Here is a 16951-nt window from a genome sequence, read left to right as displayed (position 1 = left end):
AGAATACAGGACTATAGAATATAGTGGTCATAACAGGACTATAGAATATAGAGGTCATAACAGGGTTACTGTAGAATATTGAGGTCATAACAGGGTTACTGTAGAATACAGGACTATAGAATATAGTGGTCATAACAGGACTATAGAATATAGAGGTCATAACAGGGTTACTGTAGAATACAGGACTATAGAATATAGAGGTCATAACAGGGCTATAGAATATAGAGGTCATAACAGGGCTATAGAATATAGAGGTCATAACAGGGTTACTGTAGAATATAGAGGTCATAACAGGGTTACTGTAGAATATAGAGGTCATAACAGGGTTACTGTAGAATATAGAGGTCATAACAGGGTTACTGTAGAATATAGAGGTCATAACAGGGTTACTGTAGAATATAGAGGTCATAACAGGGTTACTGTAGAATATAGAGGTCATAACAGGGTTACTGTAGAATATAGAGGTCATAACAGGGTTACTGTAGAATATAGAGGTCATAACAGGGTTACTGTAGAATATAGAGGTCATAACAGGGTTACTGTAGAATATAGAGGTCATAACAGGGTTACTGTAGAATATAGAGGTCATAACAGGGTTACTGTAGAATATAGAGGTCATAACAGGGTTACTGTAGAATATAGAGGTCATAACAGGGTTACTGTAGAATATAGAGGTCATAACAGGGTTACTGTAGAATATAGAGGTCATAACAGGGTTACTGTAGAATATAGAGGTCATAACAGGGTTACTGTAGAATATAGAGGTCATAACAGGGTTACTGTAGAATATAGAGGTCATAACAGGGTTACTGTAGAATATAGAGGTCATAACAGGGTTACTGTAGAATATAGAGGTCATAACAGGGTTACTGTAGAATATAGAGGTCATAACAGGGTTACTGTAGAATATAGAGGTCATAACAGGGTTACTGTAGAATATAGAGGTCATAACAGGGTTACTGTAGAATATAGAGGTCATAACAGGGTTACTGTAGAATATAGAGGTCATAACAGGGTTACTGTAGAATATAGAGGTCATAACAGGGTTACTGTAGAATATAGAGGTCATAACAGGGTTACTGTAGAATATAGAGGTCATAACAGGGTTACTGTAGAATATAGAGGTCATAACAGGGTTACTGTAGAATATAGAGGTCATAACAGGGTTACTGTAGAATATAGAGGTCATAACAGGGTTACTGTAGAATATAGAGGTCATAACAGGGTTACTGTAGAATATAGAGGTCATAACAGGGTTACTGTAGAATATAGAGGTCATAACAGGGTTACTGTAGAATATAGAGGTCATAACAGGGTTACTGTAGAATATAGAGGTCATAACAGGGTTACTGTAGAATATAGAGGTCATAACAGGGTTACTGTAGAATATAGAGGTCATAACAGGGTTACTGTAGAATATAGAGGTCATAACAGGGTTACTGTAGAATATAGAGGTCATAACAGGGTTACTGTAGAATATAGAGGTCATAACAGGGTTACTGTAGAATATAGAGGTCATAACAGGGTTACTGTAGAATATAGAGGTCATAACAGGGTTACTGTAGAATATAGAGGTCATAACAGGGTTACTGTAGAATATAGAGGTCATAACAGGGTTACTGTAGAATATAGAGGTCATAACAGGGTTACTGTAGAATATAGAGGTCATAACAGGACTGTAGAATATAGAGGTCATAACAGGACTATAGAATATAGAGGTCAACTGGTCATAACAGGGTTACTGTAGAATATAGAGGTCATAACAGGACTATAGAATATAGAGGTCATAACAGGGTTACTGTAGAATACAGGACTATAGAATATAGAGGTCATAACAGGACTATAGAATATAGTGGTCATAACAGGACTATAATATAGAGGTCATAACAGGGTTACCGTAGAATACAGGACTATATAATATAGGGCTATAGAATATAGAGGTCATAACAGGGCTATAGAATATAGAGGTCATAACAGGGCTATAGAATATAGAGGTCATAACAGGGCTATAGAATATAGAGGTCATAACAGGGCTATAGAATATAGAGGTCATAACAGGACTATAGAATATAGAGGTCATAACAGGACTATAGAATATAGAGGTCATAACAGGACTATAATATAGAGGTCATAACAGGGTTACCGTAGAATACAGGACTATATAATATAGGACTATAGAATATAGAGGTCATAACAGGGCTATAGAATATAGAGGTCATAACAGGGCTATAGAATATAGAGGTCATAACAGGGCTATAGAATATAGAGGTCATAACAGGGTTACTGTAGAACACAGGACTATAGAATATGGAGGTCATAACAGGACTATAGAATATAGAGGTCAACTGGTCATAACAGGGTTACTGTAGAATACAGGACTATAGAATATAGAGGTCATAACAGGGTTACTGTAGTATATAGGACTATAGAATATAGAGGTCAACTGGTCATAACAGGACTATAGAATATAGAGGTCATAACAGGGTTACTGTAGAATACAGGACTATAGAATATAGAATATAGAGGTCAACTGGTCATAACAGGACTATAGAATATAGAGGTCATAACCGGGCTATAGAATATAGAGGTCATAACAAGGTTACTGTAGAATACAGGACTATAGAATATAGAGGTCATAACAGGACTATAGAATATAGAGGTCATAACGTTACTGTAGAATACAGGGCTATAGAATATAGAGGTCATAACAGGGCTATAGAATATAGAGGTCATAACAGGGCTATAGAATATAGAGGTCATAACAGGGCTATAGAATATAGAGGTCATAACAGGGCTGTAGAATATAGAGGTCATAACAGGGCTACTGTAGAATAGAGGTCACAACAGGGTTACTGTAGAATACAGGACTATAGAATATAGAGGTCATAACAGGCTACTGTAATGCTGTTTTGTCACCTTTACATAAGAGCTACTAAATTACTCAAGTCTAAATTGTAACCCTCTCTCTCACCCCCCTCCAGACCCTACAGACCTCTTTCTGACCACATCCCCCCCCCACGCCACCCCCTTCCTTCCGCCCCGGGCCCAGCCCCTCATCTCTACCCGGGCCCTAACCTTTACCACCCTCCCCCCAACCCCCACTCCATCCCGCCCCAGTCCTACCCCCCTCCATACTCCACCGGACCCCCTCCCCCTGTTAACTACCCCCCTCAGCCCCTCTACCCACACGGCCAGATGCCTCCGGGGGTTAATGCCCCCTGGGTTCCCCCTCCCAACACCCAGCCCCACTCGCTGGGCCCCCCGCCCCTCCTACCCTCCGGACCCCCTCTCTCCAAGGAGGACTTCTACAGACAGAGGAGACTCCAACAGGAACAGTGAGTTGTACCTGATTTCATTCATTGTAATGATGCTTCATTGTAATGATGCTGAGGCTGCTAGGCCTGAGGCTGGTAGCTTCACATTACTGGGATTAGTAAACAGTTGCCGGTTTACACAGGCAGCCCGATTCTCATCTTTTTCAGATCTGATCATTTGAATTGCTACCTGTGTTAAACGCAGAGGCCAAACTAGCCCACCAAGGCACGGCGCAGAATGTTACCCCGGGATAGTAGTGGGGGGGGAATGTTACCCCGGGCTAGTAGTGGGGGGGAGGATGTTACCCCGGGCTAGTAGTGGGGGGAAATGTCACCCCGGGCTAGTAGTGGGGGGAAATGTCACCCCGGGCTAGTAGTGGGGCAGAATGTTACCCCGGGCTAGTAGTGGGGGGAAATGTTACCCCGGGCTAGTAGTGGGGGGAAATGTTACCCCGGGCTAGTAGTGGGGGGAAATGTTACCCCGGGCTAGTAGTGGGGGGAAATGTTACCCCGGGCTAGTAGTGGGGGGAAATGTTACCCCGGGCTAGTAGTGGGGGGAAATGTTACCCCGGGCTAGTAGTGGGGGGAAATGTTACCCCGGGCTAGTAGTGGGGGGAAATGTTACCCCGGGCTAGTAGTGGGGGGGGGGGGGGGGGGCGGGCGGCATGTTACCCCGGGCTAGTAGTGGGGGGGGGGGGGGGGGCATGTTACCCCGGGCTAGTAGTGGGGGGGGGAATGTTACCCGGGCTAGTAGTGGGGGGGGGGGGGAATGTTACCCCGGGCTAGTAGTGGGGGGGGGGGGGGGAATGTTACCCCGGGCTAGTAGTGGGGGGGGGGGAATGTTACCCCGGGCTAGTAGTGGGTGGGGGGAATGTTACCCCGGGCTAGTAGTGGGGGGGGGGGAAATGTTACCCCGGGCTAGTAGTGGGGGGGGGGGGGAATGTTACCCCGGGCTAGTAGTGGGGGGGGGTGTTACCCCGGGCTGGTAGTGGGGGGGGGGGGGAATGTTACCCCGGGCTAGTAGTGGGTGGGGGGAATGTTACCCCGGGCTAGTAGTGGGGGGGGGGGGAAATGTTACCCCGGGCTAGTAGTGGGGGGGGGGGAATGTTACCCCGGGCTAGTAGTGGGGGGGGGGGGGGAAATGTTACCCCGGGCTAGTAGTGGGGGGGGAATGTTACCCCGGGCTAGTAGTGGGGGGGAGTGTTACCCCGGGCTGGTAGTGGGGGGGGGGGGGAATGTTACCCGGGCTAGTAGTGGGGGGGGGGAATGTTACCCCGGGCTAGTAGTGGGGGGGAATGTTACCCCGGGCTAGTAGTGGGGGGGGAATGTTACCCCGGGCTAGTAGTGGGGGGGGAATGTTACCCCGGGCTAGTAGTGGGGGGGGAATGTTACCCCGGGCTAGTAGTGGGGGGGGAATGTTACCCCGGGCTAGTAGTGGGGGGGGAATGTTACCCCGGGCTAATAACCCGACTATCCTAAATCCTTGCGTTCTGTGACCTGTTCAAAGGTTTCCCTCAGACATGTATTATGGGATGTGACCAGTCCTGTCTCTCTGTGTTACCAGGGTAACGTCCAAGCTGGATGAGTTCACTAAAGACTTTGCCAAAGAGCTGATGGAATACAGACCTGCTCCCAAGAGACGGAGACGCTCCTACTCCAGGTAACACCATGACATCTCATCATATTTCTGGATTAAACCTCTTGAACTGTTCATAGAGATATCTTCTCTGACAGAGATATATCTAGGACAGAGATTATATGAATTTTGTAGAGATGGTAAACAGACGATATCAAGTGTGTTTCTCTCCTCCCCAGGTCTCGTTCCTACAGTCGTTCTCCGTTCAGCCGTTCCCCCTACTCCCGATCTCCTCGGTCCCGCTCCAGGTCTTACTCGTACACCCCAAGCCGCTCCCGTTCCCGTTCCAGGTCTTACGGACGCTCCCCCTTCTCCAGACGCAACGTTTCCCGGGGAGGACGCAGCCGATCCTACGGTCGCTCGCCACGGTCCCGCTCACGCTCCCGTTCCTACGGCTACCGTCGCTCCGGCTCTCCTCGCTCCCCTCCGCTTTACCGAGGTGGTGGTGGTGGTGGAGGGGGCTGGGAAGGAGGAGACGGAGCTGAAGGAGGAGGAGGGGGGTATCGGCCCAGGTCTCGCTCCCCGGGGGGCTACAGGAGGAGCAGGAGTCCTGGAGGGGTTAGAGGTCACCATAAGCCCCCCCCTCGAGAGCCGGCTCCTTACGAGCCTAAAGGCGGACCTGACCTGTCTCCCGGCGGCAGGGAGCGCTGGGAGAGAGACAGCTACAGACAGTGGGAGAAAGAGTACAGGGACTGGTACAACAAGTACTACAAAGACTACAGTACCCAGCATGCCTCGGTGCACCACCGCGGTGGCCGGGGCAGCAGAGAGAGGGACCGCCTCACCCCTCCGCCCAGAGACTACTCCCCCCAGGGGCGGGTGAGGAGGGGTGAGAGAGGGGGACCTCCCGGACCCCACAGAACTCACCACGCCTTGTCCGCTCTGCCCTCTGCCTCTGTCAGGGGGGGTGGAAGTAAGGAACGCACGCAGGGGGGAACCAAAACGTCAGAGGGCGGAACTAAAACTCTGAAAGGGAAGAAACTGAAGAAAAAGAAGAATGGGGAGGAGCTGGATTCAGCCGACCAATCGCTGGACAGGGGAGACGCCACACCCGTCAGGGACGAGCCAATGGATGATCTCCACACCCTGACCCCTAGCAAAGCCCCACCCACCTCCACCAAGGTCTCGAGCAATAAGGCAGCGCTGCTGTCCGGTAAAACCCCTCCCACCTCATCCGGCCAATCAGAGAAGAGCAGGAAGGAGAAGGTGGGTAAGGTGAAAGTAAAGATGGAGGGAAAGGTAAAAGGAGAGAAGGTTAAGAGAAAGACTGGAGGAGAGGCGACGGTCACAGCCTCTAAGAACAAAGAGTCTTCAGCCGCTAAACCAACCAAAGCATCCAAGGTCAAACCGGACGAGCCAATCAGGAGAGAGAAGGGGCGGAGCACCCCTACTGTTCGAGGAGGTTTGGCTAAACTCCCCCTGCCCCGCCCCCTCCCCCCTCACCCCCACGACCTCCCTAAACACCTGGGCGATGCCCGGGGGGGAAGGAGAGATCCCATTCACAGTGTCGGGGTACGCCCCCCTGGTCGCCCCCTCCAGCCTGCACCTCCCTCCCCAGCAGAGAAGAGGAGGAGAGTGGAGGAGAGGGAAAGGGGGAGGGGGATGGACAGGGGGATGGGGGGGCCCCCGGCTAAGCTCCGCCGCGCCGAGGGTCCGTACCCCCAGAGAGGACTTCCTGCCAAGCCTTCCCTCCTCCTGAACCTGGCATGCAGAGAGTCGGGTAGAGGAGAGGGTCTGCTCCCCATCCCTGGTTCCTCACAGACAGGGAGGCTAGACCGTTTCCATCCCATCTCCATCTCCATCCCTGGTTCCTCCATGGACCTGGGGAGAGAGGGGAGAGGCGACGGGCTGCTGCCCACCCCAGGGAGCTCTGAGGCGGGCAGAAGAGAGAGTGACAGGGGGTCTATCTGGCCTCTCATGGGTCTGCAGGTCAAACCCTTCCCCCAGAGGAGAATCAAACTGAACAGAGACCTAGGGAGAAACAGCAGTATGGCCCGCCCAGAGGAGAGACCAGCTCCAGCTGCTAATATCACCACCACTATCACCTCTACTGGAGAGAGACCTGCTGGTCCTGAGAGAGGAGGAGCAGAGAGGGATGGAGGGACGGAGAGGGTGGCGGTGATGGTGGAGCGGAGGTCGTCTGGCGAGAGGTCAGAGGTCAGGTCTGTTAGGTCCGAGAGGCCGTTGTCAGGGGAACGTTTGCCGGAGAGAGGAGGAGGAGGAAGGTCAGTCTCTCTAGACCGCATGACCATCGCGGAACGCTCGGCCATCGCTAAGAAACCTGATGTCACCGGGGAGAGAACAGAGAGCGAGTACACGCCGCCCGCTGAGAGAGAGAGACCAGCTGAGAGCTCCAAGGAGAGAGAGAGACCAGCATCAGCCAAGACGGACAGGTCATCTTCCAGGGAGAAGTCAGCCACCAGGGAACAGAAAGGAGAGAAGACCTCGTCCTCCGTAGACAGGCCTGCCTCTACAGGGGAGCGAGCGGCAGGGTCCCAGAGAGAGACTGTAGCTGAAGACAGAGTGGTAGTGGTGGTGAAGGAGGGTTCTGGTTCTGGAAAGACCAGAAAGATCAGCAGAAAGAGTTCTGAGCCCACCACCCACCACTCATCAGACCACTCTGTCACTTCAACTGGGTGAGTTGCCCGTTCTCCTTTAGTCAACACTATCAGCTTTCTAGAGCTTTCTCCTTTAGTTAACACTATCAGCGTTCTAGAGCTTTCTCCTTTAGTCAACACTATCAGCTTTCTAGAGCTTTCTCCTTTAGTTAACACTATCAGCGTTCTAGAGCTTTCTCCTTTAGTCAACACTATCAGCGTTCTAGAGCTTTCTCCTTTAGTTAACACTATCAGCGTTCTAGAGCTTTCTCCTTTAGTAAACACTATCAGCGTTCTAGAGCTTTCTCCTTTAGTCAACACTATCAGCTTTCCAGAGCTTTCTCCTTTAGTTAACATTATCAGCGTTCTAGAGCTTTCTCCTTTAGTCAACACTATCAGCGTTCTAGAGCTTTCTCCTTTAGTCAACACTATCAGCGTTCTAGAGCTTTCTCCTTTAGTTAACACTATCAGCGTTCTCCTTTAGTTAACACTATCAGCGTTCTCCTTTAGTTAACACTATCAGCTTTCTCCTTTAGTTAACACTATCAGCTTTCTCCTTTAGTTAACACTATCAGCGTTCTCCTTTAGTTAACACTATCAGCGTTCTCCTTTAGTCAACACTATCAGCGTTCTCCTTTAGTCAACACTATCAGCGTTCTCCTTTAGTTAACACTATCAGCGTTCTAGAGCTTTCTCCTTTAGTCAACACTATCAGCGTTCTCCTTTAGTTAACACTATCAGCGTTCTAGAGCTTTCTCCTTTAGTCAACACTATCAGCTTTCTCCTTTAGTTAACACTATCAGCTTTCTCCTTTAGTTAACACTATCAGCGTTCTCCTTTAGTCAACACTATCAGCGTTCTCCTTTAGTCAACACTATCAGCGTTCTCCTTTAGTCAACACTATCAGCGTTCTCCTTTAGTCAACACTATCAGCGTTCTCCTTTAGTTAACACTATCAGCGTTCTAGAGCTTTCTCCTTTAGTCAACACTATCAGCGTTCTCCTTTAGTTAACACTATCAGCGTTCTAGAGCTTTCTCCTTTAGTCAACACTATCAGCTTTCTCCTTTAGTTAACACTATCAGCTTTCTCCTTTAGTTAACACTATCAGCTTTCTCCTTTAGTTAACACTATCAGCGTTCTCCTTTAGTTAACACTATCAGCGTTCTAGAGCTTTCTCCTTTAGTCAACACTATCAGCGTTCTAGAGCTTTCTCCTTTAGTCAACACTATCAGCGTTCTCCTTTAGTTAACACTATCAGCGTTCTCCTTTAGTCAACACTATCAGCGTTCTCCTTTAGTTAACACTATCAGCGTTCTCCTTTAGTTAACACTATCAGCGTTCTCCTTTAGTTAACACTATCAGCGTTCTCCTTTAGTTAACACTATCAGCGTTCTCCTTTAGTTAACACTATCAGCGTTCTCCTTTAGTTAACACTATCAGCGTTCTCCTTTAGTTAACACTATCAGCGTTCTCCTTTAGTCAACACTATCAGCGTTCTCCTTTAGTCAACACTATCAGCGTTCTCCTTTAGTTAACACTATCAGCGTTCTCCTTTAGTTAACACTATCAGCGGTCTCCTTTAGTTAACACTATCAGCGTTCTCCTTTAGTTAACACTATCAGCATTCTCCTTTAGTAAACACTATCAGCGTTCTCCTTTAGTTAACACTATCAGCGTTCTCCTTTAGTTAACACTATCAGCGTTCTCCTTTAGTCAACACTATCAGCGTTCTCCTTTAGTCAACACTATCAGCGTTCTCCTTTAGTCAACACTATCAGCGTTCTCCTTTAGTTAACACTATCAGCGTTCTAGAGCTTTCTCCTTTAGTCAACACTATCAGCGTTCTCCTTTAGTTAACACTATCAGCGTTCTAGAGCTTTCTCCTTTAGTCAACACTATCAGCTTTCTCCTTTAGTTAACACTATCAGCTTTCTCCTTTAGTTAACACTATCAGCTTTCTCCTTTAGTTAACACTATCAGCGTTCTCCTTTAGTTAACACTATCAGCGTTCTAGAACTTTCTCCTTTAGTCAACACTATCAGCGTTCTAGAGCTTTCTCCTTTAGTCAACACTATCAGCGTTCTCCTTTAGTTAACACTATCAGCGTTCTAGAGCTTTCTCCTTTAGTTAACACTATCAGCGTTCTCCTTTAGTTAACACTATCAGCGTTCTCCTTTAGTCAACACTATCAGCGTTCTCCTTTAGTTAACACTATCAGCGTTCTCCTTTAGTTAACACTATCAGCGTTCTCCTTTAGTTAACACTATCAGCGTTCTCCTTTAGTTAACACTATCAGCGTTCTCCTTTAGTTAACACTATCAGCGTTCTCCTTTAGTTAACACTATCAGCGGTCTCCTTTAGTAAACACTATCAGCGTTCTCCTTTAGTTAACACTATCAGCGTTCTCCTTTAGTCAACACTATCAGCGTTCTCCTTTAGTCAACACTATCAGCGTTCTCCTTTAGTCAACACTATCAGCGTTCTCCTTTAGTTAACACTATCAGCGTTGCCCTCTACTATGAGAATTGTGATCGAATATTCTGCACAGACCGGTGCAACAACCAATCAGAGCTGCAGTAGGCCTATATGCAAATAGCCATTTCCATATATGAATCTGTGCCACTGTTAAAACTGGAACTTAAAGCAGGTATAGCCTTCACAGTAAACGGGTGGGGACTTCACAGTAAACGGGTAAGGGCCTTCACAGTAAACGGGTAAGGGCCTTCACAGTAAACGGGTAAGGGCCTTCACAGTAAACGGGTAAGGGCCTTCACAGTAAACGGGTAAGGGCCTTCACAGTAAACGGGTAAGGGCCTTCACAGTAAACGGGTAAGGGCCTTCACAGTAAACGGGTAAGGGCCTTCACAGTAAACGGGTAAGGGCCTTCACAGTAAACGGGTAAGGGCCTTCACAGTAAACGGGTAAGGGCCTTCACAGTAAACGGGTAAGGGCCTTCACAGTAAACGGGTAAGGGCCTTCACAGTAAACGGGTAAGGGCCTTCACAGTAAACGGGTAAGGGCCTTCACAGTAAACGGGTAAGGGCCTTCACAGTAAACGGGTAAGGGCCTTCACAGTAAACGGGTAAGGGCCTTCACAGTAAACGGGTAAGGGCCTTCACAGTAAACGGGTAAGGGCCTTCACAGTAAACGGGTAAGGGCCTTCACAGTAAACGGGTAAGGGCCTTCACAGTAAACGGGTAAGGGCCTTCACAGTAAACGGGTAAGGGCCTTCACAGTAAACGGGTAAGGGCCTTCACAGTAAACGGGTAAGGGCCTTCACAGTAAACGGGTAAGGGCCTTCACAGTAAACGGGTAAGGGCCTTCACAGTAAACGGGTAAGGGCCTTCACAGTAAACGGGTAAGGGCCTTCACAGTAAAGGGGTAGGGGCCTTCACAGTAAAGGGGTAGGGGCCTTCACAGTAAAGGGGTAGGGGCCTTCACAGTAAAGGGGTAGGGGCCTTCACAGTAAAGGGGTAGGGGCCTTCACAGTAAAGGGGTAAGGGCCTTCACAGTAAAGGGGTAGGGGCCTTCACAGTAAAGGGGTAGGGGCCTTCACAGTAAAGGGGTAGGGGCCTTCACAGTAAAGGGGTAGGGGCCTTCACAGTAAAGGGGTAGGGGCCTTCACAGTAAAGGGGTAAGGGCCTTCACAGTAAAGGGGTAAGGGCCTTCACAGTAAAGGGGTAAGGGCCTTCACAGTAAAGGGGTAAGGGCCTTCACAGTAAAGGGGTAAGGGCCTTCACAGTAAAGGGGTAAGGGCCTTCACAGTAAAGGGGTAAGGGCCTTCACAGTAAAGGGGTAAGGGCCTTCACAGTAAACGGGCAAGGGCCTTCACACCCGCCGGAAGCTGCACAGTATTTTCACAACATTCAAGTTTGAGCTCAGCTGACCTGAAATTTCTCAGTCCCGAAACAAATGAGGGAACATTGGTTAGAATGGTCCTAGATCTGTGTATATAACATGGGTATAATGGTTCCTAATTGATGTTCTCTCTAACCCCTGATCTTGGATCTGTGTATATAACATGGGTACAATGGTTCCTAACCCCTGATCCTAGATCTGTGTATATAACATGGGTATAATGGTTCCTAACCCCTGTTCCTAGATCTGTGTATATAACATGGGTATAATGGTTCCTAACCCCTGATCTTAGATCTGTGTATATAACATGGGTATAATGCTTCCTAGTTGATGATCTCTCTAACCCCTGATCTTGGATCTGTGTGTTCCAGCAGCAGCAGGTCTGAGCCGAGCCAGAGCCAGGGTGCTGTGTCAAAACCCCGGGACCTCCAGACCCAGAGGAGACCCAGTCCCGTCCAGTTCCCCAGCCCAGGCAGGGAGAGGAGGGACCGTGGGACCGGAGGAGTTCTCATCCAGCCTCCACCCCGGTCCAAGTGGGAGAGAGAGGAGGAGGAGGAGGAAGAGGAGCAGCACTCAGCGTCCAGGGAGAATGGGGCATTGGCGGTTTCCTCCTCCGTGCCCAGAGACGCTCTGAGGAGAGAAGTCTCACCAGCACCGCCTAGTGGCCAAGGCAGGGAGGTGCAGGGTAGTGTCTCTAAAACAGCCAACACAGAGGGGAGGAGAGGGAGGGAGGAGGGGACTAGAAGGAGGGAGGAAGGCAGAGGGCTTAAAAAGGGGCAGGTGAACTTTAGAAAACCAGCTAAGACCGAATCCAGAGGAGTGAAGGAGGAAGGAAGAGGAGGGGTAGGGAGGGAGGAGAGTCGAGGGGCGGGTCCAGAGCCAAGGCGACAGCGTCTGTGTTCTGACCTGGGTAGAGAGACGGACGAGGCAGCCTTCGTCCCCGACTACAGCGAAGGGGAGGGGTCAGACGGGGAGCGGGGCAGTGGCCTGAGCCATAGCCCCTCTCACAACACCCAGAGCCCCGCCTCCCAGAGCCCCGGCGGCTCCCCTAGCAACCACAGCGGCTCCACGGCGACGGACAAGAAGAAGAAGAAGAAACACAAGAAGCATAAAAAACACAAGAAGCACAAGAAGCATTCTGCCGACGTGGAGCCTCCCGTCGAAGGAAGGAAGGAACACAAACACAAGAACAAGAAGAAGAAGCACAGGAAGAATAAAGAGGAAGAGGGAGGAGGAGGAGGGGAGGCAGAGGAGAAGACTGGGCAGGAGTCAGCCACCATCTGAGACCCTGCTAGCTCCGTTAGCATCTAGCTCATGGTTACAACCTGAGTTTTTCTAGTTCATGCTAGCTCTTTTAGCATCTAGCTAAAGACTACAACTGAGACTGCTAGCTCATGCTATCTCCGTTAGCATCTCGCTAAAGACTACAACTGAGACTGCTAGCTCATGCTAGCTCCGTTAGCATCTAGCTAATGGTTACAACCTGAGTTTGCTAGTTTATGCTAGCTCCGTTAGCATCTAGCTAATGGTTACAACCTGAGTTTGCTAGTTTATGCTAGCTCCGTTAGCATTTAGCTAAAGGTTAAAACTGGACTAAACCTTCTTGGGGGGGATACTTTGTCAAATTCTTTTAAGTACTTAAGCTGAGCTGGATATAGTTTGTCTATAATGGAACCACTGGAATAAGTGGAGCTCACCTCAGATATTTGTACGTATTTTGTGTTTTCTGTTAATGTGATGCTGTCTCTCTGATGCAGGTTCTCTGTGAATGTGTTTTTGTACAAAGATGATGCTGCGTTCTATTCAATTACCCTGATCTATGACTATAAGGTGTCTGAAACTCTGAAGTGTTCCAAATTTAACCCTGTTCACTATATAGTACACTACATTTGACCAGAGTCGTATGGGCCCTAGTCATTAGAGCCCTTGTCTCATGAGCCCTAGTCCAATGGGCCCTAGTTTTGCAGGACTCTGGTCGAATGTAGTTCACTATAAAGGGATTCGAGGTTAATTTGGGACACCTCCCTGATGTATAGTAGGTTATATCATCATGTTCATATGAACTGATCTGAAGCGGGGCTAACTGATCTGAAGCCGGGCTAACTGATCTGAAGCCGGGCTAACTGATCTGAAGCCGGGCTAACTGATCTGAAGCCGGGCTAACTGATATGATGCCGGGCTAACTGATCTGAAGCCGGGCTAACTGATCTGAAGCCGGGCTAACTGATCTGAAGCCGGGCTAACTGATCTGAAGCCGGGCTAACTGATCTGAAGCCGGGCTAACTGATCTGAAGCCGGGCTAACTGATCTGAAGCCGGGCTAACTGATCTGAAGCCGGGCTAACTGATCTGAAGCCGGGCTAACTGATCTGAAGCCGGGCTAACTGATCTGAAGTCAGGCTAACTGAATGGTGACTAGTGGATGTTAGTTATTAAACTTTGTTTTCCCTTTAAACTTTCTGACTGTTGTCTTTTCATTTATAGTTTGGTGAATAAAACCTAATGTTTATTATCAGAATACCACAGTTCGTGTTTTATTGACTTTATTGACATGTTTAAATGGTTTATTTTCTAAACTCATAACACTTGTAAAACCTATCTTATGTCCAGAACCTTTTGATCAGCCATTCATTGGAGTTCAACACTTCTCTCATTAACACCATATGTACATTTAGCTGAGTCACCAGTCCATAATCATAAGCTGGTTAGTCACCAGTCCATAATGATAAGCTCACTAGTTAGTCACCAATCCATAATGAAAAGCGGGTTAGTCACCAGTCCGTAATGATAAGCTCACTGGTTAGTCACCAATCCATAATGATAAGCTGGTTAGTCACCAGTCTGTAATGATAAGCTCACTGGTTAGTCACCAATCCGTAATGATAAGCTCACTGGTTAGTCACCAATCCGTAATGATAAGATGGTTAGTCACCAATCCATAATGATAAGATGGTTAGTCACCAATCCATAATGATAAGATGGTTAGTCACCAATCCATAATGATAAACTGGTTAGTCACCAGTCCGTAATGATAAGCTGGTTAGTCACCAGTCCGTAATGATAAGCTCACTGGTTAGTCACCAGTCCGTAATGATAAGCTCACTGGTTAGTCACCAATCCGCAATGATAAGATGGTTAGTCACCAATCCATAATGATAAGCTCACTGGTTAGTCACCAATTGATAAAGGAATTTATATGTTTAAGGTAATGACTAAAGTATTCCAGCCTGAAACAGTACAACAGAGTGAAATATATTAGAATTATAAGAGTATAATTCTGTAATGTGTGTGCATAGGAAGACTTAAGACAGTATGTCACTATTTGACAATAAGCAGAAGTTGAGACATTCAAGGAGAAGAGTAACTGTCAACAGACGACTTGTGAATCTGTTAACAGGAAGGAAGTCTCCCCACCCAGGGAGGGGAGAAACCGTTAGGCTTGCGGTAGATTATGGAACATGTGGCAGAATAAGATGAGCAATATATGGGTAGAACATTGGGATAGAGTTAGAGAAGAGGGGCATTTATAAAGTATATGTTATAACGCAATGTATGATTTTCAGAACTCTTGAAAAATCTCAGAACTCAGAACCTTTTGCAGAATTCTGAGACTGTCTAATTCTTCTATTAGCCAGGGCCTTACAACCTCTGGGGAATTGGTCAAAGCTTATAGTGATTATTATCATCGTTGGGATTAGATATTCTCGTGACACCAATCCATAAGGATAGACTCACTGGTTAGTCATTCTGACATTTAGGGCACCATTCAATCAGATCAAACAACCTAAATAATGGTATCAGACTAGTTGAGGTGTAGATTACATATAACTTAATTAATTAGATAATTACATAGCAACTGTTGTGGAAATTCAATCAGAAGGAAGAGGCAGATTCTTAAAACAACGTTTATTATAAGAATTACAATTCTGCAGGGGGTTAACAATCACTCAGTGGTGAGGAGATAAGAGCCCCTGAACAGAGTTGGGTCTCAGGTTTAATAAAAAGCTCTTTGTCTACGTAGCAGTCAGCAGAAGTGTGAAAGCATAAAAGGGTATATTGTGCACTCAAGCAGGAACAACAAGATTAGCTCAGAGCAGGTGGAGTTTCTGTCTCCAGGTCATATTGCTGTTGCTATACAAAAGTCATCTTTCAGTTCTCCTCCAATCAGCTGGAAGACAGGATGTAGCTGCACCCTCAGTGTCTGGAAGACAGGATGCAGCCTTATCACAAGGTTACACCAAATCGGCTGTTGGCCCAGAGGCCTACCTGTTGGCTTTAAACCCAGAGGCCTACCTGTTGGCTTTAAACCCAGAGGCCTACCTGTTGGCTTTAAACCCAGAGGTCTACCTGTTGGCTTTAAGCCCAGAGGCCTACCTGTTGGCTTTAAACCCAGAGGCCTACTTGTTGGCTTTAAGCCCAGAGGCCTACTTGTTGGCTTTAAGCCCAGAGGCCTACCTGTTGGCTTTAAGCCCAGAGGCCTACCTGTTGGCTTTAAGCCCAGAGGCCTACCTGTTGGCTTTAAGCCCAGAGGCCTACCTGTTGGCTTTAAGCCCAGAGGCCTACCTGTTGGCTTTAAGCCCAGAGGCCTACCTGTTGGCTTTAAGCCCAGAGGCCTACCTGTTGGCTTTAAACCCAGAGGCCTACCTGTTGGCTTTAAGCCCATAACAGTATAGAACATAATCTTGTAATTGTGCACTGTACAACATATCAGGCTAATCAAGGTGTAGATTACAGCATTATATCAGGCTAATCAAGGTGTAGATTACAGCATTATATCAGGCTAATCAAGGTGTAGATTACAGCATTATATCAGGCTAATCAAGGTGTAGATTACAGCATTATATCAGGCTAATCAAGGTGTAGATTACAGCATTATATCAGGCTAATCAAGGTGTAGATTACAGCATTATATCAGGCTAATCAAGGTGTAGATTACAGCATTATATCAGGCTAATCAAGGTGTAGATTACAGCATTATATCAGGCTAATCGGGGTGTAGATTACAGCATTATATCAGGCTAATCAAGGTGTAGATTACAGCATTATATCAGGCTAATCAAGGTGTAGATTACAGCATTATATCAGGCTAATCAAGGTGTAGATTACAGCATTATATCAGGCTAATCAAGGTGTAGATTACAGCATTATATCAGGCTAATCAAGGTGTAGATTACAGCATTATATCAGGCTAATCAAGGTGTAGATTACAGCATTATATCAGGCTAATCAAGGTGTAGATTACAGCATTATATCAGGCTAATCAAGGTGTAGATTACAGCATTATATCAGGCTAATCAAGGTGTAGATTACAGCATTATATCAGGCTAATCAAGGTGTAGATTACAGCATTATATCAGGCTAATCAAGGTGTAGATTACAGCATTATATCAGGCTAATCAAGGTGTAGATTACAGCATTATATCAGGCTAATCAAGGTGTAGATTACAGCATTATATCAGGCTAATCAAGGTGTAGATTACAGCATTATATCAGGCTAATCAAGGTGTAGATTACAGCATTATATCAGGCTAATCAAGGTGTAGATT

At 47.1% G+C, this 16951-nt stretch overlaps 1 protein-coding gene across 3 annotated transcripts in view; it reads left to right on the top strand.

Annotated features, from left to right (window-relative positions):
* Positions 1–13925, top strand: part of LOC109884538 (E3 ubiquitin-protein ligase RBBP6-like) — a 63653-nt gene extending 49728 nt beyond the window's left edge. For 2 of the 3 annotated variants that reach the window (XM_031821858.1, XM_031821856.1), the window contains 4 exons: positions 2982–3335; positions 4879–4974; positions 5130–7586; positions 11778–13925. In XM_031821858.1, coding sequence (XP_031677718.1) covers positions 2982–3335; positions 4879–4974; positions 5130–7586; positions 11778–12690 — 3820 coding nt within the window. In that variant the 3' untranslated portion in view covers positions 12691–13925. The remainder of the gene's footprint in view (positions 1–2981; positions 3336–4878; positions 4975–5129; positions 7587–11777) is intronic. The other variant, XM_031821857.1, reaches the window with a different exon arrangement.
* Positions 13926–16951: the final 3026 nt, after the last annotated feature.

This window comes from Oncorhynchus kisutch, unplaced genomic scaffold, assembly GCF_002021735.2.
Source record: "Oncorhynchus kisutch isolate 150728-3 unplaced genomic scaffold, Okis_V2 scaffold4023, whole genome shotgun sequence".
NCBI lineage: Eukaryota > Metazoa > Chordata > Actinopteri > Salmoniformes > Salmonidae > Oncorhynchus > Oncorhynchus kisutch.
Note: the sequence above shows the minus strand (reverse complement) of the source record. Positions and strands in the feature narration are given on the sequence as shown.